We start from the raw sequence: 25,234 nt of genomic DNA, 5'->3' as shown, positions 1-25,234 counted from the left end.
TCTTGTAGGGTTTGGATGTGCTATGTGTGATACGACCTTTGTAGGCTGGCCTGCCATGTACTTCCTCAGGGACATTCAATGATCTGTATGATGATAGGAGCTGCTACAAGTGCAGTAGATGAACTGTCTGATTTACTTCTTGTGCCATTTCACACAATACAGTTCCTAATGCAATTTTTTTGCCTTTGTCTTCACAGCTGCAAACATGACACCCATCCAGGTCCGTGAGTTCCAGAGGCGGGCAATGCGTTACCAGCGTATCCTGCTGGTAGAGTCGGGGTTCAGACGGATGGCCCGAAGATACCGGAACGAATGGGCCTCCGGAGCATGGAGGGCTTTCCCGCAGTGCCCACCACAGCCACCACCAGCACAACCACCACTTCCACCCAGGTGGCACCACCCACAGCTGGGACTGTTGTCCCAACAACATCTGCAGTTGGTCCAGGCCCTAGCAGTGGAACACCTTCAGGGCAGCCCACAGGCATAGACTCTACACACCCACACACGTCCTGAGCTGGTACCCAGACCACCCCAGCTGCTACAGTTGACCCTGCAGCTTTTCAGGATGGAACGCAAAATTGACCGTGTCCTACGGAAAATTAGCCACCTGCAGCGGGAGTTTCGCTATAAGAACAGGCATGTGCGGTCCATAAAGTGGACCCTCCGGAGGGCCAACCTCTAGACTTTTAAAATGGACATGATTCCCTCCCCTCCCTCCTCTTTCCTTGTTCTTATACTTAGTGGGCTTAATGTTTGGTTAGTATAGGCTGTTAGTTTAGTTAGTGTTAGTGGGTGGGGGGTCCTGATTATTTCTATTTTTTATTTTTGAGTGTGTGGGTGGGTGGGTTGGATGGCTATGTTGGGGTTCTTGTGTGTTTACAAAAAAAAAAAAAAAATATCAAAAAATATATATATTTGTTTAGTATAGGATAGTATGTGTTTAGGTTAGTATCTGTTGTCCTCCATGTGTCCCGTCTCATAAGCGGGGTAGGAGGTTGATGTTTAGAACATTTTGTTACATGTGATAAGTAAGTTTACCTTAGGTTAGTTAGGGACAGTTGTAGGTAATGAGTAGTTAGGGTAGATTAGGTTAGGTAAGACTTTTCCCCGAGTTTCCTCTTCTGTTATTACAGTTTAATAAATATATAGTGAACCCTTTACAGTATGTGTTAAATGCTTGTTGATCGGGGCTTGGCATACGTGTACATGAATTTTGTTCTATTACATTTGTGTCCTGTGCTACAAACAAATCCCAACTGAGCTGTAAGATTGACAGCTACCCCAGAGCTACCTTGCAAAGATTTCCACCATTCATTGCTACCACCAATCACAGTTAATATGGATCCCAACGTGTTTTTCTCAATAAGTATGTTTTCAGAGTCACAAACAATGCTTCCAGATTTGGTATCGGGGAACTGTTTTAGGTCTGACTGCGGTGTGATGTTCAAGGAAACCCTTAAAAGGTGAGTGGTCGTAAGCACTCTTGTAGTATCATCTTCATGACTCACAGACATCATTTGTGACACTGTTCAGCATGATTACTTATTTTGATGGAAACTCAGACACCTTCATTTATGCATTTTTTGGAGTATTTGCTTAGATTTGTGGGCACTGTTATATGTGTTAGTATTGCATGGTGACAACATTTAGCCGCCACTATTTGATGACTTAGATATCCCTTGAGGAAGCATTATTCTGTCCAACACAGCATTATGGTGTATGTTTTCTCTCTTTATAAGATATTACCCTCAGGAAGGGCAGAGTATGATGCGATCCAGGCCATTGTGTAAAGTTATCTGACTACATAATTTCTCGACAGTTGTACTGACAAGCTACGTAATTTGACAGGAGGCACATTTCAGTTATCTACTGCACAGTTGATGTGTCACATTACACAGAGACAAATTTGTTGTGTAAGTGCTATTTATTGAAAAGTGCTGTAGTGCTATATGTATATTGTCCATGATTGTGAGTCCATTATAGTGACATCTTCCATTGTGATCCTACACAAGTGGTAAAGGAAAATGCTTTTGACATGCTGGGTTGATGTATCAGACAGTGCAGAGGGACAGGATTTGCCAATGAGTAAGTGAGAGACAAGCACTGGGCAGGATGACAAGATTAACAGTGGTTTGCAGAACAGTCATTGAGTACAGTTGTTGTAAGACTGGCATGTTAAAAAGCGCTGGACCTTGCTAATAGTTGGCCATGTGGCAGGGACTAGTGCTTCCGGGTACTTTTCCGTGTAAAGGTGATCTGTTCCATGTATTCTTCTTCTGATATGTGTGTTGCCTCCTCTGTTCTTGGTGGTGGTGGTTGTGAAGGGGCAACACACACCTCAGTGTTAGAAGACGTGGAGTCAGACATCCCGGTCGTTGCTACCTATGAAGGTCTTGAGGGCAGTACTGCTGCAAGGATGATCTGCTGATTCTTAAGAATAGCAACCACATCACGATGGTAGGCAGCCAAGTCGGCCCTGAGGGGTTCAATGTTGCATTCGTGCATGCGTTGACAGGATTGCTGTTGTAGGTGTTGCGTCAACTGTATTACAGCTGTGCTGATTTCCTTCAGCCTTTTTTCTACTTCCTGCAAGATGATTGTTTGCCCTTGCATAGCTGCTGCCTGACCTGCAGATGACATCATGCACGAACGCACCCCCTCTAGGCTGGCTGCCATAGTTTGCATCCCCACCCGCACCTCATTGGCCAGCTCCCACTGTACTCCGACTACAGTTCTCTCAAAGCTGGTGCCTGTGTCATCTGAGTCCTCAGCTGTATTGGAGCTGGCAGGTCTTACAATTGGGGTGGTGGGTGGGTCCTCTGTGATGGCTGCTTGTTCTGAGCTCCTCCTTGTGACTGAAGGTGGGTTCTGGAGGGTTCCAAGGACATCTTGGAACGTCTGCTGGGTGATGTTTGTCAGCTCGTCATCCATGTCATCAGGGTATTCCTGGACAGGCATATCCGCAGGAGATCCATCATCCTCTGCAATTAAATAGGGTACCATTAGTGTGTCTGTGTTGTGGCATTGGTGATGTGACATGCCTGCTGATGAATTCACATTGTGATCTTGTTTCCTGTTCATTGCTCCAGTCTTCCAGATGGGCATTCTCCCAGGCCTATGGCTCACCTGCATGTCACATGTATTGTATTAAGTTATTAGACTTGTCGGCATCATCTCCTCTAGTGTTGTTTTAGGCAAAATAGTGATTTGCCACCTTCTTGTCCTACTCAACTTTCCGTCTACCTCCATTCTCATGGTGAAGCCTTTCACTGGTTGTGGGTGCTCTGATGGCACTAGCAGCACACTTAACAATCTGGACCTGCCCCAGTCTCTGATCTTTCATATCCACTTATATGTAGTTGACATTTAGCGTATCCTATGCATAGCATTGTTATGGCACGATATGGATGTTAGCATTGGTAATGCGTACAGCTGATGTTGGGGAATGTGTGGAGATTGGATTGCCCTGATAGTCGTAGCAGTGTACTATTTCCTCCTCTCACTGTGCAGGTGTATGTGAGTGACCAGTTACATGTGTCCTCCCCATCAATGCTGTTGTCTGAGCAGTATGACATTTGGGATGTTGCACTGTGACCCAGGCACAGGATGGACCCTGGCATATGCAGCATGGGTGTGTCCTTAGTGCTGTGTAGCTCCTAATGTTGAGACATTGGCTGATGTTTGCAGCAACTATGGGCATTCACATTTGACAGGACTGGAGCCTTTGTCTTGTTTCAGGGGATTGTTGAAGTTGTCATCCTCAACCCTGTAATTTACGTGTGTATGATCCATGGGGACGTTACTGCCATTGGCTACTTGACCAGCACACAGAGCGGAGGTGGTAGTGGCAACTGTTGTCACTGTTACATTCCAGTTGTCGGTATGGCTAGAGGTTGTTAATTGGGCCCTAGTTAATGTAGGGGGTATAGTGGCTGACGTGTGACGGGATGTCAGTTTGACGTTGTGCCCTTCCCTCCTGGTGTGGCTTTACCTTTGCCCCATCGTTGGCATGGCAGCATGTCCCCATGGGACTGTTGATGGTGTAGTTTAATGGTGTGTCCCAGCATCTCTCTGTGCAGGCCATGCCCCCATGCCATACCCCTTTACCCATGCCACTTCATGTATATGATGACTTCCATGCATTTTGTGATCCGCATCCCCACCCCTACTTAGAGTTGTCATTAGTGCATTTTAATTCCCCATGCGACTTACCCTGCATGTGCGTTGCCTCCTGGTAGTCTGCGCTGTCTTGTCCTTGAATCCCTGTGACGATTTCCTCAGGGATGATGGCTGTGACCATCTCCTCCATGTGGTCCTGGGCCTCCTGGTGTGCTGGACTCCCACCTCCAGTCTGCAATGCTGCCTTCCTGTTCCTGGCCATCTTTTCCTTGGTCCTGCGCTTGCAGTCATGCCAGTGTTTCTTGCACTCAATGACTGTTCTGCGTACTTCTGCCACTCTGTTAATCTTGTCAACAATTTGTTGCCATATTGCCTCTCTCCTACTGATTGGCACCTTTGAGGTGACAAACAGTTGGTGCTGGTGTTCCGTCACCTCTTTCACCAGAATTTACTGCTCCTCTGCACTGAAGCGACACTTTCTTTTCTTCTTAAAACTGTCCTGGATCTTGTGTGGATCCTCCTGACTGGTTCCTGGTCTGTTGTCATTTTCCTGGGGTCTGTACAGGCATCTGGGATCCATTTTGGCTCTCCTCTGCTGAAATGGCTGTGTTCGCTGGGAAGTTTGACACTATTGCATCAAAAAACACAGCATATCCGGTGTGCGTTGTGTCGTAAATCGACCCACAGTAATTTCCGCCATGTTAACGTCGTTTTGCTTTACGACTTGACGCTGCGGTGTGCGTCCAAAAAATGACTTACATCTGTGGTTTGCGCTGCTGGGCGTCAAAGTATAAATTTGACGCCCGCACCGGGCACTAAAATGGCGTTAGGCGGCAGTAATATTTTTGATGCAAAACTGCGCCGGCGCAGTTCTGCGTCAAAAAGTATAAATATGGGCCCAAGTGCCTCATACACTTTTCAATATACTCCAGAGTCCTAGACCGCGCAGGGTCTGTAAATCAACAACCACGTGTACAATTTTTTAGCACAAAGCTCCACACACATGTGAAGTTTGACGACTTCCCTACTCTCACACTGCAGAGTACGCACACTCCTTCTACGACTTCATTTGGAGTATGCAAACGCCCTAAAACCCTCACAGACCTCACAATTCACCTGTGATTTGCATAAGCTGTGCAAGCACAACCTACTCCATTCACACTATAAGTAGAACGCAGAGAACACCCTCAAACAACCATTAGCAGGATCCAGGATCTGCGAAAGTCATTTCTGGACATAAGGAAAACGTTCCCCTATCATCTCTGCAATTTGCATCATAAAAGTAAATCTAAATCTCAATAATAGTGAACTCTCAAAATACCAACTCATCAAGCTACTACCATCTCAGGGAACACCTGTAATTGTGTACCAGATGTTTATGATGAGCTCTTAAGGAGACGAACCATCAGTCTTCTACCATCTCTGTTAGCGCGTATGACCTTAATAAGTAAACTTACAAGGGGACCTCAATAGGTCGATGAACCTCTTGACTCGGAATTAGGATGTTCTTACCATAGCTCCAGTACTTAATCAATCATCAACACACATTAGTCAATAATAAACATCAATCAATAACATCAATAATCAATGGAGTCAGTAATAGTCATGCACCAAGACCTTTCAGTCATGAATAACCACTCCTTTAATAAAAGTTTAAATATTTATTTCCCTATATTAACAATACTAAGGTCATGTAGATTCATCTCAAAATCAGATGTCACACATATAGAAACAATACTGGCTGTCTCAAGTGGTGGAAGAAACGTAATCTAATCAAAGCTTGAACTACAACACACTCTAAAATTATGGTACACATCAATAACAAAGTCAACTGCGTCAATGAAACTACATACATTAAGTTTTAGCGTAGAAATTCATCAAGCATTAGTCCCTGTTATCATGATTTCATTAGTTAAGGATCCTTAACTAACACCAGATTAGCATCAGCATGTTGGGCTTCATGCAAAACAATTTAGCAACACAAATTTGGAAAACATCTAACTATGGCTCCATCAAAACAGTTTAGTTGGTACCTAGAAAGAAAAAGCAAATATGCATGATAATCACAGTTTAGGTTATAATACCTAACCTCAGCATGGATCAGCAAAGCAGAATCAGTCTTTGTACTCAGGACATCAGTCGATCAACAAGTCATCAGGGTTCAGCATCAAAGTTCAGAAAACGCAAAGTCTCTAAGCATTTAAAGTTAAGCATGTCTCTTGTTAAGACGCAATATGGGAAAGAATGAGCCTTTCGACCAGCAAGAAAAATGGGCAATGGGCAATCTTTTCTCAGTGTAATCCTGTTATGTCAAAACTGCTAAACCTACCACCTCAAATCCCTATTGGTCAGTTAATGGTATGTTCACACTTTGTCCAATAAAACTAAAATCCCAAATCTATGAATTCTAATATTACTCCGTTCACATGTCGTTGATTGGTTTGTCCTGCAATGTCCTCATCATCCGGCTTATCGGGTAACAATATTGTTGCAGCTTCCACTCTAGTCAGTATCTTCATTGTTCTTGTATTGGGAAAGTCAGTCTCACACACATTACACAAAAACATTACTTTCATAGGAACATCATCTTCTAGTAGGCGTTTCTCATGAGAAAGCTTTTGTTATGAGCACATTTAAATAATACAATAGAAATCGAAGTTTAGCTCTCTAGGACAGCCATTTTAATAAACGTTAAGAAATACAGCTTTTACATGAGGCCTGGCAAGTAGGCCAAGACTCTCGCTAAGTTAAGGCCTACAAGTAATAAAGCTAAAGCTTACTGCATAACCCTTAATATGACATATTACTACATTAGTCAAACATATATTCAACATTTCATATTATTAAATCATTAATTAGTCAAATTTTTTTACATTGGTGGCCATTCTTCATAATCACATTTTCAAATGCGTGCATTATTTTTCTATGTTATTATATTTTCTACACAAACTGATTATTCAGAATACATAAACACTCATTAATATTTTTTATTAAAACACCTGCGCTAGCACTACCACCAGCTTTGACATCGCTCAATCACTACAGGCCATATTAGAAGCCCTCATACCAACTCATCTTTGGGTATTCCTATACTTTAAATAATGTTGACACTGCAAAATTGCTGCCATCACTAATTCGGTCATCACCTTGCATTATCTTTCTATTTTTGTCACCAATTTAGATTTATTTCTCATCTCCCAATCCAAGTACATCTTGTCGAGCCCAACTACTCTATTTTTTCAAGAGCTGTCTGGCTGTAAAAAAAACTTTACCAGTCACAATCTTTCTTTTTATTGGAACACATTTTGCTGATTAATATTGAGTGATGCATTACTCACACCTCGATCATTTTTGCCCATGATTTATTATTTATTTTCTCAACAGTTGTTATAAATTAAGACATTCATACACAAAATACAGTTTCTGTCACAATACAGTCCCGTTGCTCAACCAACGTTACCAAAGGTAAGCCAAGGTTATTTTGCGAGACACCCTATTTACCTTCATGGAGTGAATTTTGGGACATTATCAAACAGGCAAGTTCCACCTCACCCATAGTGATCCGCCTTTTCAGGAAGAGTTCGCACCGTAAACTGCTTGAATTTCCCTCACTGGCTGAAGATTAATAGTGCTTAAAAAAAGCTTTCTTTGCCACATGTTTTCACAAAAAGTAAGTTGATGGAGAACCCTCAACTCATTTTAATGTTGATTTAAAAATGTCACCTAGTTTTTACCAATCTTCCTCACGCAAGTGTTATTTAAATTATATTCTTTAAATTCTATGCAATTGTTTGCAGATGTTACTAAACTGATGTGCTTAAAACACAAAAAGTTTGCAAACATCACAAGTGGGTGACCACATCCAGCAGGGAGGTCCACTGGCCATTAGAGAATATTTGGATAGTTACCTGGTCACCAAAGTATCCTCAAGTCTAGTCCCACACTTTACATCAAGATCACCAGGGAATTTAATGGGCCTGTCCTAATACGGGAGATGCAGGATGCTGAGGATGCTGAAGGGTGCTGTGGGTGCTTTGTGGTTGACGGGATTGTCCTTGCAGTTATTCCTTGGCCCATAGGTATTATGGGGTGACTTTGGCCACAGGAGTTGGTCCCTCAAAGTCCTCTTATAGGCAGAACAAGGTCAGCTGGGACCTGGCTACCAATCTCTGTACACAACTGGTCCCGCGGTATTCAATGGTGAAGGCTGACCAATCTGGACTCAGATGACACTCCCAGGTCAAGCAGACTCAGGTGCAACTTTTGGCCATTGAAGATTGGTCTTTTGGGGCGCACAGCAGCAGTCAGAGGCAATTCAAAGAAAGTGGCTCCTGACTTGCCAGAATGCACTTCTTCAGCTATCATGACCCTGGTGCTGGTTCAGGGGGGCCACCCAACTGACCATTGGAGACACTTCTTTGGTTTGTGGCTCGTACTTTTCCCTGAGCCAGGAGCCATAGCCACAGTCCTCTCTTTGCTAGCACAAGGTACGGCAGGTGCAGTTCATCAATCGGTACAATGTATCTTTCCAGGTAAAGGGGGCAGCAGGGTAGTATTTCTCCAGTCCTTTCTCCAGTTCCATCTTGATCTGAAGTTTAGGGTGAAAAGGGTGCCATATTTATGTCCAGAAACTGCCCTGGGGCTGATGCAGTCACTAGCAATAGAAGGTGACCTGAAGGAGACTTACCTTTTGATACTGCCGGTGGCACAGTGCCAACAGTTCTGGGTGGCAGTAAGTGACACCGACTGCTTGCTGGAACCAAGGAGACTGCGACCCAAGAGGGTAGTGTATTTGGGACAGTCAGCTTGGGGAGGGGAGACACTGAGGTATGCTATGAGACTGGGGACCACCCCCCTTCTTCCTGCTTTTGAGAAGGGCTGAATATGTACAACATTGAGGAAGTGTACTAGCTTTTGTTTCATGACATCCTCAAATATCCTTTTGAAACCTGCGACAATATGAGAGGGGAGTAGTATGTGACCCCTAAATTGTACAGTGCTATCCCTGGACTGAGACCTTAGAAGTGACCGTGGTCAAGCCACGAGTGGTAAAAGGTGGCCCGCCGACGTGACTGCAAGTGAAGGGCCCCCATAACAAAGAGAAGGAATCAGTGACATTGGCAGCACAGACAGCTATGACTCTGGTGGCAATAAAGGACACCAAAGTATCCTTAGAAGTGCACATCGCTGCGGTCAGAGGGAAATTGGGAATCCTAAGAGAGGACCAGAGGAAATTTGCTGATTGCGACAAGGAGACTGAGGATACATTTGAGGCAACTGTTCTACAAGTGATAGACCTTTTTGTCCCAAGGGGAAAAACCTGATAATGACGGCTGATGGCTGCGCCTCAGTGATGGACACACACACAGTTAGATGGTTTATCAGGTTCGGGAACTATACATGCTGTGTTGTTGGGTAGTGGTTGATTCTACAATCATAGCATGGTGGGGGGGATGTTACAGGCTCTTGTTATTCTTTCTGTTTTTTTACACATTTCACACCACCATATAAAAATGTGGTCTGATCAGTCTTTCACTGGGTCCAAAGGGAAGGGGATTTCGACAGATGGATAGGCACAATGGTACAGTCCAAACAGTTGTCATTAATTACATGGAATGTTAGAGAGTTGGGTAACAAGGTGAAAAGGAGGCTGGTTCATAAGACAATATGTAGATACCAGCCAGATATCATATAACTGCTAGAAACCCACCTTCTGGACACATGACATTGAAGCATTGGAAGGGGTAAATAAAAATGAATTGGGCATGCGCAATATACATCAAGGTCCAGGGGTGTACTGGTTCTCATACGTAGATCACTACCATTCCACACACTCAGTACAAGGGCTGACATGTATGGTTGTTACCTAGCGATTTTACGGGAATATGACAGGGTACCTCTGTTACTGATAAATGTTTACGCACCTCTGGGGCTCCAGAGGTTTACACTTCAGCAGGTTGGGGCTGCCCTGACTAAAAGACCAAGTACATACACGACTGTAGGGGGGAGATTTCAATTTAGTATTGGACACACACCTAAAAAGGACTAGTATGAAAGAGGAAGGTGGGATGACGATGGCAGACTGGATGGCTTTGCCCGTGCTCTGGGATTGTGCACTATAGGGAGGGCTCCACACAGACAGGAAAGAAGATACTCCTTTCATTCTGGCTCCATGGAGTATACTTCCACCTGGACCACGTTTTACCATGGTCAACCTATTACCTAGCTTTGGGGAGGTAGAATATTTGGCTCGAGCATTAGTAACCATTCGCCACTAATAATAAGATTGAATTAGTGGATGTGGAATCTCGAGCTGGGTGGCGGAGAAAGACGTGTGCCTCACAAATGAGGAGTTTGTTAAGAACCTGGAACAGGCCTCTCATCATTACTTTGTAAAAAACGGGGAATCAGTGAAAAGCCGTATAGTCCTTTGGGGAGCATACAAAGTCACAATTAGAGGGGTGCTCAACGCCACAGGAAATGTCAACAGAGATTGACCATATTGGAAGGTGAGCTGTTGAATCCCGAGAGGGCTAATGTGACTTTCCGGACTCCCAAATGGTACAGGGCAGTAGATCAGAAAAAATGAGAAGTATTGCTTGGTGGTTACTAACAAGGTCAATACAATGTACCTCATGAAACAAAAACTCCTAAATGAAGTCGGAAGCAAGGCAGGTAAGGTGCTTGCATGGATAGGAAGTAAAGAAAAGGAAAGTATGTATATTAGAGACCACTGTACAACTACTGAAGGGATGGTGCGAGATAGTCTGGGCATAGTGGAAGAGTTAGCAAAGCATCTGGTATGCTTCTATGAATCATGGTTGACTGTTTCTGAATCTGAAATCGTATGTCCTATTGTAGACTGAACTATGAAATGACTAGATTCACAACAAATGGCAGACTTGGAGATGTACAAATCGAAAGTGGAGGTGTCTCTGGCGATGAACCAAATGCAAGTAGGAAAGTCTTCAGGCCCAACTGGGAGTCTTTTTGTAAAAGTAATAATAAAACGACCTCCCCTCTATGTGCTGCCTTTAAAGAAGCATTCAGAGCAGGTGAACTCCCGAGCGATATGCACTCAGCAACCCTAATTCTTGTTTCTAAAGCCTGTAAACCGAGAGATCTTCTTGTTAAACCTGGATCTTAAAATCCTTGCTAAGCTTTTGGCTACTAGACTAAGAAGAGTGGTGACGACTGCACAGGCTTTATAATAACCTGGCCATGGTGCAATCCCCCCCGAGAGGAAGCACAATAGTTGTGCTAGATGCTAGCAAAGTCTTTGACTCTGTGGAATGGCTGTATCTATTCGGTGTCTTGGAAAAACTGGGCTTTGGCCCTAAATATCAGGAATGGGCACAGCTGCTTTATGACAGACCCTGTGCTGAGTTATGGGTAACAGATGTACCTCCAGAGAATTTTGCTCATATAGAGGCACAAGACAAGGTTGCCCTCTGTCTCCACTGCTGTTTGTGTTGGCGATTGAGGGCCTGGCAGAATGGGTCTGGGGCAGGACAGGTGGGTCAGGCTGGGAGGAAAGAAAATCCCTATACGTAGATGATATTTTTTTGTATTTTTCCCATGTTACCCTGATGTTTTTTAGGCTGAAGGACATTTTTGATATCTCTGGGGAGGGGTCATGGTTTGCCATTAATTGGGATAAATCCCTGTTGTATCCCATAGGCACTTGGAACCGAGAGCAAAGATTGGCACTTAGAGTGAAAACTGACAAATTTAAATATGTGGGGATATGGTTCACCAGGTGCTTGAACTCGCATTACGATACAAACCTGGCCCCACTGCTGATGCACCTGGACCAGGACGTTAAGCACTGTTAGTGACTGCTGATTTAATTTCTTGAGAAAACGGCAACGTTTAAAATGCTGGCCCTTCCATGTTTTCTGTACATCTTCCAGAATTTGCCATATAGCCTCCCTGATGCCATCTTTACATGGATTGATGCATTGGTGTGCCTCTTTTTGTGGGCAAGTGGACTACCCAAGGTGACTCTACACATCCTCCAGCAGACTAAATATGAAGGGAGGTTAGCTCTGCTAAATACTCGGAAATATTATGAGGCTGTGCATGTCTGTGTAGTTAACCACTGGGCATATGCCCCCTGGCAGGACCCGGAGTTCTGATTAGATTGGCAGGCAATGGGAAATAGAAGCTATTTACACTGATTGTATGGGGGTAAACTGTATTCAACAATGTGTCCAGCTACTAAAACAGTGGTTTGGGCTTGGAGTAGGTGAACCAAGAAAATGGGTTCGGAACATTTTGCAGATTTCGAGGACACAACTCTGGGAGGGTTCCAGACTTCCAAATGGTGGCAGCCTTGAAGGGCTTCCAAGGTTGGGACAAAACTGGAATTTCAACCCCTTGAGATGTCTGGGATGCTAATGAGGTGGTTCTTTTTGCCCATCTATGTGCAGAATATCGGATGCCTGATATGCAATGGTTGAAATACACCCAATTGAGTGGTGCTCTTCGACATAGTGTGCCCCCAGATGAGGAGACGCAGGTGGGCTCCCCGTTGGAGATGAGATTGCTGGATGGGCCAATTTGGCAGAAAACGAATTTCCCTAATGCATGGGACTTTAATGAGAAATACACAGTCCCCCCTGGACAGAGGGATATGGGACTGTGGAGATCTGGATGAGGAGAACTGGAGAGAAGCACTTTCTAGCGTAAGTTGCCATTCCTGCATCTCTCGGCCTAATTCAAAGTAAAGTTCTGCACAGAGTTTATTATTCACCTATGCTACTTTACAGGCTGGGTAGAGCAGTGGATGTCAATTGTCTGAGGTGGTGCGGTCAGGACGGTACCTTTTATCATACACGTTGGAGTTGCCCTAGAATTGGGAACTTTTGGGAGACCGTGAGGGGAATTTGGAAGTTAAAACAGAGATACCCCTGGAGTTCAGCCTAGGTTGGCATTGCTGGGCATATGGGGACAGATGATTTATATGCGCTATCATAAGCTTTTAGTAAACCAAGGTTGTATAGTGGTAAAATGAGATACAGCCAAGAACTGGGACTTGCGGGCAGTTCCTCAACATCAACACTGGATGAATGGCATGGATCACTGCAGAATAATGGAGAAAAAAAAAACTACTGAGACAGGGGATGGGAACAGAAATGTGAGAAAATCTGTGGAGGTTGGAACTCTGAGCTTCACTGAAGGGGATGTCTTGCTGGTTGGGAACTGACTGCTTTTTCTCCTGTGTGGACTACACGATATGGACATCAAGAGACACCCTGGGTCAGAAATATGACTGAGGTTGCATGTAAGATGATGATACTACGCTGAGATGTACTAGTCTTGATTGTTTTAATGAACAATGCACACAATGTGCAGTGGTGTGCATGTGTGTAAGTGTGTGAGATGTTATGAGTTTTGTAGCTAACTTTGCATTCAACCAATAAAAATATTTCAAATAAAAAACATTAGACATCAAGTCAGGTGTAATGCCACGATTAATTTGATACCTTGAAGTTCCTATTTTAGAAGTTTCATTCAGAAGTTTGCCGGGCTGAGTGGTCAGCCGTAACTCTGTATTAACCAAAGGAGTTACTTACTTTTCCACAACAAAAATAACAATTTGGAAGGTTTGCTATTAGGATGTATTAAAATAATATGTTCTACATAATGATATACAGCTCACTGCCTTTGGGCTACAGAGACCTTCCTTAGGGGAGACATATATATTCTTAAGGGAAGAGACAACTCTGCCATTGGCTTAAAAGGCAAAGTCAAACTAGCAGTTTTAAAACTGCTCTTCCAGGCTGCAGTGGCAGGCTGGGAGCCATTTTGTACTTTGCCACACACAGGGAGGCACAATCAGTGTTGCAGCCCTGGGTGAACACTTTGGCTCAGATCTATACTTTTTGACTCAAACCTTCGTTAGCGCAGGTTTGTGTCAAAAAGTATAGCGCTGGCTAGCGCCATTCCAGGATGCCAGCCGGGCAACATATTTAAGGAATGGTGCAAGCCGGCGCTAAGGCCCTGTTAGCGTCAAAATAAATGATACTAGCCGGGTAGGGGAGGCGTAGGCCAAACTGGAAGTTCTGTGGGAAAGAATGGCGCTATTCAGGTTAGAGTTCAAAATAATTACTCTAACCTGACTACCGTAATTTTTTTGACGCACAACCCCCATGGACATGACTCCTGTCTAAGTAAAGACAGGAGTCATGCCCCCCAGCCCAATGGCCATGCCCAGGGGACTTATGTCCCCTGGGCATGGCCATTGGGCACAGTGCCATATAGGGGGGCCAAAGTTAGACCCCCCCTATGGCACTTTTAAAATAAAATCAAAAAACTTACTTGGACTTACCTGGTATGGGTCCCCCCATCCTTAGGTGTACTCCAGGTTTGGGTGGGGGTATCCCTGGGTGCAGGGAAGGGCACCTAGGGTCTGTTTCCATTGTCTATGACCATGGAAAATGGCCCATGGGTCCCCTAAAGCCTGCTCATAACCAGGCGTTAAATAATGGCTCTAAGCAGGCTTAGCACCATTATCTAAGGCTCTCCTCCTCCCATGCGTGATTTTTGCACGGGAGGATAAATAAGGCGCAAGGGCATTAGAATCATTTTTTGCCCGGGAACGCCTACCTTGCATCTCATTGATGCAAGATAGTTTTCCGCAGGCAAAAAAATATGCTAACTCCAATATTTTGACACTAGACAGGTCTAGCATCAAAATATAAATATGGAGTTAAGTTTGTGCCAGATTTGCGTTTAAAAAAATGGCGCAAATCCGACACAAACTGAGTATAAATATGGACCGTTGTCTTTCATGCCCTAGGTACCCTTGGTACCATATACTAGGAATATATCAGTAAGTCATCTTAGGCCAATTAGGTGTAGCCAATTCAACATACATTTTGTAATGGGTTAGAACACTGGCACTGAGTTCTGGTTAGCAGGTCTCAGTGCACTCTCAGAGTTGAGAAAACAGCAGCCAGTACTCCAAATAGGGGCAAAAAGTGTGTGTCTGGGGAAGGATCTGCAAAAAGCCTATTTTCGCGCACGTCACACCGTTTCAAATTCATGATACATCATTTAGCATCTTGACGAGCTTCCTCTTCCTAGGGACAGGACCTTGTAGCCCTCTGCTCTTAGGACACAGTATACACACTCATGTCAAGAATTGGGCATGTTGATAGGGAGAGGTCTTCATTTTTATAAGCCTGAGGCCTGCTATCCGGGTCTCCACGTTGCAGAGGGTGAACGAGTTTGGTTTATCCCTGCTCCACAAGTCTCAAGGAGTAAACTGATGTTGTCCATGAACAAATAGTTATCTGGTTGTATGTATATTCAATGAAAATGCAAAGAAAGCCTGTTCTGATTCATCTTTTTCATTGAAACATTTTTTTTTTATCTACGTAGAAAGGTTTTCACCAGGCTGAGGTTTTTATCAGCCTCGTGAAAGCCCTTCTTGGTGAAAAACATTTGCTTTCAGGTTGCAGTTTGATTTCTTTATTTTTTAAAGGAAGATTCCCTCCCATAACCCTCCTACCCCTTCCTCTTCAACTAGGTGTCCCGTTTTTGTAGCTAATTTTTTGAGAAGGTGTATTGCATCTTCTTAGCCCTTCAAAAACTCACATTAAGAAGCCTTCTGCGCCTACTTTTTACTGGCTGTTTTATAAACATTTATTCTTACAATTCCTATCATAACTAGAATTGCAGGTACGTTTTTTCCGATTCCAGGAATCAATTGAAAGCTAGGCCTGGTATACATTTTCCACAAACATTTTCTATTTTCTTGGTAAAAAGGTATTTCATAATTTTGGCCTTTCACCGAAATGTAGCTTTGCCAGCCTAATTTCGCCAGCCTGACATTCTTCAATTTGGAATTTCGTCATAATGACAGAATATAATTTGTGTTAATTCTCTGTTATGTATCTTTATGGCTGTTTGCCTGGTTCTGAAAAAACAACATGTAAAACCGCTTCTGATATGCACCTCGTATCCGCCACATTTTATAAAGGGAAAAAGATTGATATTCCTATAGGTGAATGATCTTTATAGGTCGCACGGATGTGGAAGGGACAGACACAAGTCAAGGGGAAACCACACGTCATTGACTCATTCCTTTCACAGGAGAAGTTCAAGGGTAGGTCAGACATGTGACTAAGGCCCTCATTACAACCTTGGCTGTCTTTTAAAAAGACCGCCGAGGCTGTGGGAGCCAGAATACAGGAATATTTCTGTCTCCCTATTATGACTTTTCCGATGGTCCAGCGGAAAAGTCACATCAACATTGCTGCCGGCTCATAATAGAGCCGGCGGCAATGCTGATGTGCAGCGGGTGCAGTAGCGTCCGTTGTGCATTTCACTGCCCGAAATTCGGGCAGTGAAATGAGCGACGGGGCTATGCCTGGGGGCCCCTGCACTGCCCATTCCAAGTTCATGGGCAGTGCAGGGGCTGCCAGGGGCACCACAAGTCCCCCTTACCGCTAGCCTTTCCATGGAGGTATTTAACGCTGTGGCCAGGCTGGCGGTCGGGGACTCATAATCCCCAGGGCCCCGGGGATTATGACTGCCAGGCGAAACCCTGGCGGTATAGTGGAGGGGCGGTGGTATGGCCGTGGCTATTGCGCCACGGTCATAATAGCTGGCGGAACACCGCCAGCCTGTTGGCGGTGTAAACACCAGCTTACCGCTGGCCGCCAGGGTCGTAATGAGTCCCTAATTCTTGACCCATGAGCCATCCTGCCTGAATTTCTGATGCCCTGGTCTGCAGAGAATTTCCTTGATATTCCTCAACAAGTGTTCCGCCAGTTGCAAGAGGGTACGATTACACATATGCGGCCCCTGTCACACCATTGTTAAAGAGGGCTCTTGCTGCTGGGTCATTCAAATGAAAAGGATCCACAAGTTATACGGAATGTAAAACTTACTTATTGGGGACTTTCCGCAACCCACAGGTGCTTTGAAGCAGTAATTTAACCGTGCGCTGGTTCTATATCACAGTGTCTATCATTAGATATGTCAAACCAGCTGCAACCACTGCACCATCCACAATTACATTGGGGCCCACACTTCTTCATGCCACTACATACCAATATATGTCAATATGTTATTTACCACCACAATCGACACCATGCTATTACCAATGCCTTTTTTATTGCCAGGTCTTCCTAGCCTCAAAACGAAACCTAACTGCAATCACAATCCTCGGCCCCACACCCTATTAGAACCCTATATTTTTCCCTCAACCATCTTACACTAGCCTTATCCCTGAATCCCAACATTCTACCATCGCCCAAATATTAACTAATTCTAACCCAGTCCCAAACACCCTATCCCAAACCCTTATCACAACTATAAACCATTACCCTTAAACGTTAGCCCCTGCTAAACCAATCTATATAGGATATTGTCAGGTGGGTATACTGCAGCTATTTGACAAAAGAAACAATTCAACGGTAGACAAATTAACCAGGCTTGAAATTTGGTATACAAGATCTATTTTATTGGTCATGTGCAGCTATGAAGAGGATTATTCATTATTTTATTTTACAAATGGTCTCAGAAATGGAGTTTAGAGTTATTGCACTGCCTTATTATTAAATCTACTGAAGAGCATAGATATGTTGTCCGTTAAATAACAGAGTGTGCTTCTGAATATTGGTGCTAATTGGTGGGCCCATCAGTTCTAAGTCTGGGTTTTCCTGTTCAAGAAAGATTTGATCTTATCTATCACACCTTCTTCAAACATGTCCAACTGCTCCTGGACTTGAGCAGTGTATGGATCCAGCTTCCGCTTTATGTCTTCAGCTCTCAGGATGATCATTTTTTTAAGATCCTCTCCATATGGGGAAGCTGACTGGTTGAAATCCTCGAACCTCTGGTTCACCTTTTTGTTAAAGTCTTCCAAGTACGGTGCTAAACTGTGCCCAAAGTCATCCAAGTAAAGTTTCTCCTTGATTTGGTAAGTAGAAAAGATTATTTGCTGTCTCAAGTCTTCCATATTGTCAGAGAACTCGGTACTCATATCATCTATATTTTTCTGCATCTGGAAGGTCATAATCTTGAACTGTTGGTTGAGGCTTTCTTGGACATTCTGTACATATGGTGTCAAATGCTTCTGCAACTCCTCAACGCTCTGCTCAATCTTTACCAGGAACTCATCACTGTAAGGGCTCAGATTCTTCTTCATCTGCTGCACTTTTTCACCAATCTTTCCCTGAAGTTCATCAGCATACGGGGTAAAGGCCAAATGCAAGTCAGCCACACTGTCATGTAGTTTGGCTTGAAGCTGTTCAGCATATGGGGAGAGTGCAGTCTGGAGGCTGTCCACCTTTTCCAGGAGTTTGGTCTCAAGATCCTCAGCATATGGCTTGATCACTGCCTGGAGGTGTTCGACATTTTCCTGAAGTCTGGCCTCTAGCTCATCAGCAATCGGAGTTAGTGCTGCCTGGAAGTTATCCACATTTTCCTTGAGTTTGGCTTGAAACTCCTCAGTGTATGGAGTGAGCTTGAGATGAAGCTCCTCAGCATTTTTCTGGACACGAGTGCCAAGTTCCTCAGCATATGGGGTGAGCCTCTGATGAATCTCCTCTGCATTTTCCTGGAGCCGACTAGCAAGCTCCACAGCATATGGAGTCAGCTTCAGTTGTAGCTCCTCAATGTTCTTGTTAAGCTGCTTGTGGATATCATCTGCATAAGGTGACACCTTCAAGCGCAACTCCTCCAGCTCCAGACGTATCTGCTCCTTTAGTTTCTCTGAGTCTTGGGAGAGCTTTGCATGGAACTGAGTGGTCAATGGAACAAGCTGGCTTTGTAGTTGTGCAGCATAGAGAGGAACATCTTGGAGATTTTCTTGGAGTAGGGTGCTAAGGAAAAACAATTTAAAAGTATGCTCAATATTACTAATTCAGATTAAATATCCTACATTTTTAGTATATGGCAACTAACCCTTTCTTCTTCCCCCTCCTCTCCTCTTCCTCCAATATATGCATCCTAAAGTGTCATCCATGAACCAGAAACTCTAAAATGGTCACAGAAGTGTCTCAACATGGTAAATTCTCTAAGCATCCACAATATAAATATTTTGCTTTACCACTTACTCAGAGCATCCAGTAAGTACAACAATCTGGTGGGTGACTTAAAATCAGGCATCGAAAAATCTAGTTGCCCACTCGCTATGGCAGTCATATTTTATTATGTTGAGCTATTTATAGGACATACTCGCCCTTTCTGGAGAGTTGACAAAGAGCAGGTGCTCTGTTCAGTAAGAAAATGAGGGAGCTATGAAGAGCCTTTAAATCTTCTTCTTATCTTGTCACATTTGTGCTGTGTTCAGAGACAGAGGTCAAAGTCAGTTTGTCTTCTTACAATTATTTTTCCTTCTGACTACAGAGTTCTAGGATTTTGTAAGGTGAACTATCTGACCTGCTGTACAAAGTGTGTAACAAAAGGCTGTAGGGTGTCAGGTTTTTCCTAATACACAACATTTAAATAAATAATTCACCTATACAGACATTTCAAAATATATTTCAGAAGTTGTGAAAGGCCATTTTTTGTACTTCTGTATGATGAAAAGATATTTTAATATGATGAAAACAAATCAGAACACTTGGAGATGTGCAAATGATAAATATGTTTTTCGAAATCCAATTTCCACAGATTATTGATAATACAGTATAGAGTTTTATCAGGAAAGCTGCATGTTAGTGGGAAGGTTTTTGGACATTTCTTGGAAATTTACTGTCTGTAAATGACAGTGTGATAGCACTTTATGCTTTAGTTATATAGTTATTAAAACTGAGTGTTGAAACATAAACTGAGAATCACTCCTGCCCTTATGGTAATCCTATTAGAAAATGAACAGGCAAGTCATTGATCATGTATACCCTATATGTGGGCTGGATTCTTATTATGCATGGAGCAATCATTTGGTCTATTTAAAAAGAAGAGTTTTTTTGTACCTCAGAAATGCTGAACTCACATACTTGAAGGTGCACTCATATGTGAGAATGAAGAAAAAGGTGATACTGTAAAATAAAATATTTGCCTAAGATCACAAAATATGAGACCCGTTTACAGGTCAAGTACATTATAGTTAGGTTGAGTAGGTTATTCAAGTTACTCGACGTGCAGGTCTAGTAACATTTCTATGATTTTTCGAGGCCTAAATAAACGGATGGAATGGAGGGAAGCTGGTCAGGGCATGACTTGGGTAATAGCAATGATAACATTGAAAACTGTCTGTGAAGGTGATAGTGTTGAAAAGAGAAGGCACTTAGACCAGTGACAACATAACATTTAAGTAGTCTATTTATTTATAATTACCCCCCTGTGTCGATATTACCCATCCTTGGAATCCATGTGCTGCTGTGTTTTGATAGGGCTTTTTTTCGCTGAAAACAATATATTCATACTAGGGCCATGTTCTTAACACTGCAACTATGGGGCCCTGGAGCCCAGTGATCATATGCAGGCTGCCCATGGAAACAGACCAACAGTTAGACATGGGCTAAGAGGCAAAATCAAAGCCTCGAAGCTATTGTGAGCAGCAAAAAAGGTTAGAAAATGGTGATATAGCTCAAAGTTCCCTGTCACTGCTGGAGTATACAGATAATGGGAGCAAACAATGGTATATGAAACTCACAGTCTTCAAAATCAAACTAAGATGCTATCAGAGATGATACCGGCATTTAAAGATGGGGGACATCTCAAATACTGCAGCAGTACGATAACAAACTTCAGTACTTGTGGCCAAAATACGAGAGGTGAGGTTAAAGATTTAAATGGAGAAAGGACAAATCAGAACCTCATAAAGGTTCTTGAGGATGTGAGACAGGGCACGAGACTTTGCAGATGCTACCTAACCTAAATCAGGAAACCAGTGCTCATTAAAGCTTCAACTAAAATCTACTTTCTAATACCTAAAGGGAGGATAAGGTAGATAATATTCAAGCTTTGTGTTTCAATGCCAAGGATTAGCATATGAGTATCTATAAACTGAGCTTTGCAATGGCATTTCTAAACAAATGGGCTGACAGTAGAGGTGTCTAACAATTACGTTTAGCAGAAGGATTTCCAACTGCTGGTCGTAGATTGAAAAAAACAACTAGGGTTTGAATGAGGCATATCCACTAGCAATTTGACTAGGCTGAAAGAGCTCTGGAACTGGGCATGGCTGAGGGATATGCAGCAAAGGGGCTTGTTAGTTCTATATCTGACAATTGGCCTTGGTCAAAAGAAGTTGAACAAGTTGATCTGAATAGGTAAAAATAGGGCTAATTAGGGGGTTTCAATGTTTAGGGTTTATTTAAAGATTTTTAACCAAGGGGCTTTGTTAAGGAATCTGTAACCCTTAGTTTTATTGTAAGATGTTTTCACAATCTGGCCTATTATAAGAATCTGTAACAAACAGCTCTAGTGTAAGGATCTACAACAAAGGAGCTTAGTGTAACTGTATTGTCAGACAATGCTTACTTGAACTGTTTGCTAATTTGCGATTCTTGGATTTGTTGTGCTGCCTCCTTAGCACTGCTACGTAGTTCGTTTAAGTAGTCCCAGAAGCCATCTTCCATCTCATCAGTGCCCACATCTAGGCAGGACCCTATAGGAACAATAAGCAGAAACAAAGGCACTTGATAAATAATCCATACATTATCTGTTTTATGAAGACCACCTGCTTACCATTCTTTTCGGAGTACATTAAGGTTACTACAACAGCTGTCCTATGGAACCATAATAAATGGCACAATACGGTGCAAGGTTGCATGCAATGGGCTAAAAGTAGCATATTGGAAGGGAATGGGTGCCGCCATAAGTCAAATATCATTTTACCTACGGCATTGAAAATCATTTCACCACAGCAAATTTTGCACTTTCTTCTGAATTTCAGGCCAGTCTCTATAATTACATTTCAGGGACTAGTGCTGAATAATTTACATGTGTGAAGGATATACTGAAACCGAAAAATCGTGTTATGCAAATGAGATGCCTATGGGCGTCCCTTGCATCTACAGGGAGCTTTCGATGCCAGGATGGACAACATTATAACTGTGAATCTGTGGAATATTGATAGCAAGAGATATTAGCAGCCCTTGCTATGGTACAGAGCAAACTAAATGCCACCTCTGGCATGCGGTATGTGAAGGTACCCAGAAACCACCTAGCTCAAGCTTCACATTACAACTGGTCATGTTTTCTGCATTTGCAAAGCCCACCCACCTGTGGAATGAAATCTATTCTCACCCTTTAGAAAGATGAGGCACACTAGCAATTAAAGAGTGTGGCGCATGGAACCAGAAAACAAGTGCTCCAGGTACAGGTTCCTCTCTTGACCTGTTTGATGACCCTAGGTAAACCATCATCCCCTGATGCCAGATTGCTAAGAAGTGCCAAGTGCTCTGCAAATAAATATGACGTCAGAAGCCAAAGATTCTGAATTTACCTGTAATGGCTAGGAAAGCCAACACAACGCCAATGGCTTTCAGAAACATCTTCAGCTTCAAAGGAGCTTCAGGCATTGGAATCTGTGAACGAAAATACTAAGCTTAGTTCAAAAGTGGATATGAAGGACTTAAAACCTAAAAGGCCTGTCAGTTGTCATTTATTGGGTGGGTGAGGGTTACCTTTATGTTCACTTCCCCACATCACAGCCACTGATCCCTCCATCAGACACCTCTATGTGCTGAAATATCAACCCACACATAACATCTCATTGAAGGAGCAGCCGCCGGAAGTGAATCTAGGAGTGCCATCGGAGGAGAAAACTGTACTGCGGTACGAGTAGAGAGAGAAACTAAGGGGCATATTTAAGAGCACCTAGCACCACCAGAGCAGCACTTTCTGTGATGCTCGAGTGGCGCAATGCCCTGCACCGTATTTACAAGGTGGCATTAAGCCACTTTTTGTGACTTAACGCCACCTTGAAAATACGGCCCCTTTGCATGCAGCACTTTGCATGGAAGGGGCATGCCATGGGTGTGGCTGTGGGCATGCCCACTGCAGCACCTATTGCATTTTGATGCTGCCCCAGATTTACAGGTTTTCGTAACCCTGAGGCAGTGCCAAAATCTAACGCCACTCCCGGGGGGGTGTTAGCATGGCACAGCGAGGAGAAACGCTTTCATTTCTTGTTTTTTGGTCTTTCTATGTGTGCTGCAAAATGCAGCACACATAGAAAGAGCACATCGCCATTTAAGATTGTTTTTGTGCCGCAAGGTGTTCCTTCCTGCACAAAACAAAGGGCCGTATTTATACTTTTTTTAGCGCCGCATTTGCGCCGCTTTTTGACGCAAAACGGCGCAAACCTACAAAATACAATGGTATTTTGCAAGTTTGCACCGTTTTTGCGTCAAAAAACGACGCAAATGCGGCGCAAAAAAAGTATAAATACGGGTGAAAATCTTCCCCTCAACACATCCATCCTTGCACTACGGTGCAACAGTTGCTGTGTTGGTGCACAGCAGCATATTTAGCTCAGGGGGAACACAGGGGTTGGCCGTATTCTCGTAAATACAGCACATCCCTGTGCTTTGAAAATGATGGTGTGCGATGCTGCCAAATTTGGCACTGCGACGTGCACTGTAATTTTCTGTTTAATCTGGCCCATAAACTCCTCAGCGTTTGGGATGAAAAGCTCAGATCTCTGAGCTACATTTGGAGTTCAAATCAAGATGGCAGCGCCTGTGGAATTATTTGTAACTACCAGGGTTACCAGGAGCTACAGCCACGCCTCTCAGGCATGTCCCATTTCAGGTGCTCCCTACCCCCAGCCATCAGTTCCTTTACTGCAGTACCGCAAGCCCTGTCCCTAAAGAAACTCTCCCTGCCCTACATCACAGGCTCTTTAGAGGTCATTAGCGCTGCCTGGGCTTAGAAAGACTGAAGACCACCCGCTTGCAACCCGTCCATAGGCGTCAATTCATTGAAATAAGTGGAAGTGACATCACACACCACGCCATTTGACCTTTACTTTGACTCACACACACACACACACACATTCACACACACTCTCACATAAACATACTCTAACCCGCAAGCATGTATACAAGATACATTTAAAAGCATTTTTTACTTACCTTAGCTGCCAGATAGGGTCATATACCAGCTAATTGCACTACATTTTCATTACACAAATAGTGAAGAATATTATCCACTATCTGGGAAATAAAGAAATGACAGAAAACCAGGAAAGCGGAGCCCCCACTAGCGGCCATTGGGACGAGCTTCTCTAGAGTTCCAGGCACTCATTTTGTCACATCTGTTGCCAGGGGTCGCAAAGACAGTGCTAGGGGTCGCAGCTGCGAAATCCGCCAACCCCTAAATGTCGTCCATGCCCCCCCACCCGCACTACACTGCAGCATGTTTGTGTTTTAAAGCCCACAGTAACCCATCCTGGTCCGTCAGGTATCTGCTCCTCTTACTGCAGTATTTCACTTGCCTCCAGCCATGCTGCTAACTCCATTTCAGTCTCCCCATCTTCAGCGTGCTCACGGGTCACCCCTCAACCACCGGCTTTCATCACTGTAGTGTCTGTGATGCTCATTGAACACACGCCCTCGTGTGTTAGAGCAGACCGCCTTAAATCACGAGTTTCTGTAGTGAAAACGTGCCCCAAACGATAGCCTCTTCCACGTAGTTACAATGTCTGAGCTCTGACACCCTCACCCCTCACTCAGCTGCTCTCGTCCTTGCGGCGTCTGAGGTGCTCTCGTGTTACAGCCAGCACCCCGCCTCACTATGAAGCTCAGAGGCCTCAACACCCCAACAGTCAGCAGCCTCCAAGCATCAGTCTCTGGTCCTCTGATCTCAGCCCTCAGATGCCGACTTCATTATCCGCTCAGCCACAAACCTCCGGCGCCGAATTGTTTCTGTAGCTTAGCTGCCCCACTCTCCCCGGCCGATCCCCAAGCCAGAAGCCCCTATCAGTGCAGTGCCACTCCTGGTTATATCCCTCCGCCCCTGAAAGCGGCGAACATCACCTCTACCGTGGTGGCGTGCAGATGTTCACCTCCCACAGAAAAGAGTACCTGCGCGCCATAACATCTGGGTCTCTGGCATTCACTAGACCCTCGCAACCCCCTCTTCCCCAACTCACCTCTGGACTCTCCACACCCGCTGGCCTCCGCCTGGTGCCAATCCCGTG

General features: G+C 44.0%; 1 protein-coding gene across 1 annotated transcript; it reads right to left on the bottom strand.

Annotated features, from left to right (window-relative positions):
- Window positions 1-17,544: 17,544 nt before the first annotated feature.
- LOC138285255 (apolipoprotein A-IV-like) lies at window positions 17,545-25,012 on the bottom strand. Its single transcript, XM_069224960.1, has 4 exons — window positions 24,530-25,012; window positions 22,535-22,616; window positions 21,568-21,694; window positions 17,545-18,959 (listed from the first exon to the last, which is right to left on the bottom strand). Exons 1-4 carry the CDS (start codon window positions 24,551-24,553, stop codon window positions 17,780-17,782), a joined length of 1,413 nt encoding a protein of 470 aa, XP_069081061.1. The 5' UTR covers window positions 24,554-25,012; the 3' UTR covers window positions 17,545-17,779.
- Between the last annotated feature and the right edge of the window lie 222 nt (window positions 25,013-25,234).

The sequence above is a fragment of the Pleurodeles waltl genome, chromosome 3_1 (genome assembly GCF_031143425.1).
Source record: "Pleurodeles waltl isolate 20211129_DDA chromosome 3_1, aPleWal1.hap1.20221129, whole genome shotgun sequence".
Lineage (NCBI taxonomy): Eukaryota > Metazoa > Chordata > Amphibia > Caudata > Salamandridae > Pleurodeles > Pleurodeles waltl.
The sequence above is the reverse complement of the archived record's forward strand: the minus strand, read 5'-3'. Positions and strand labels throughout refer to the sequence as shown.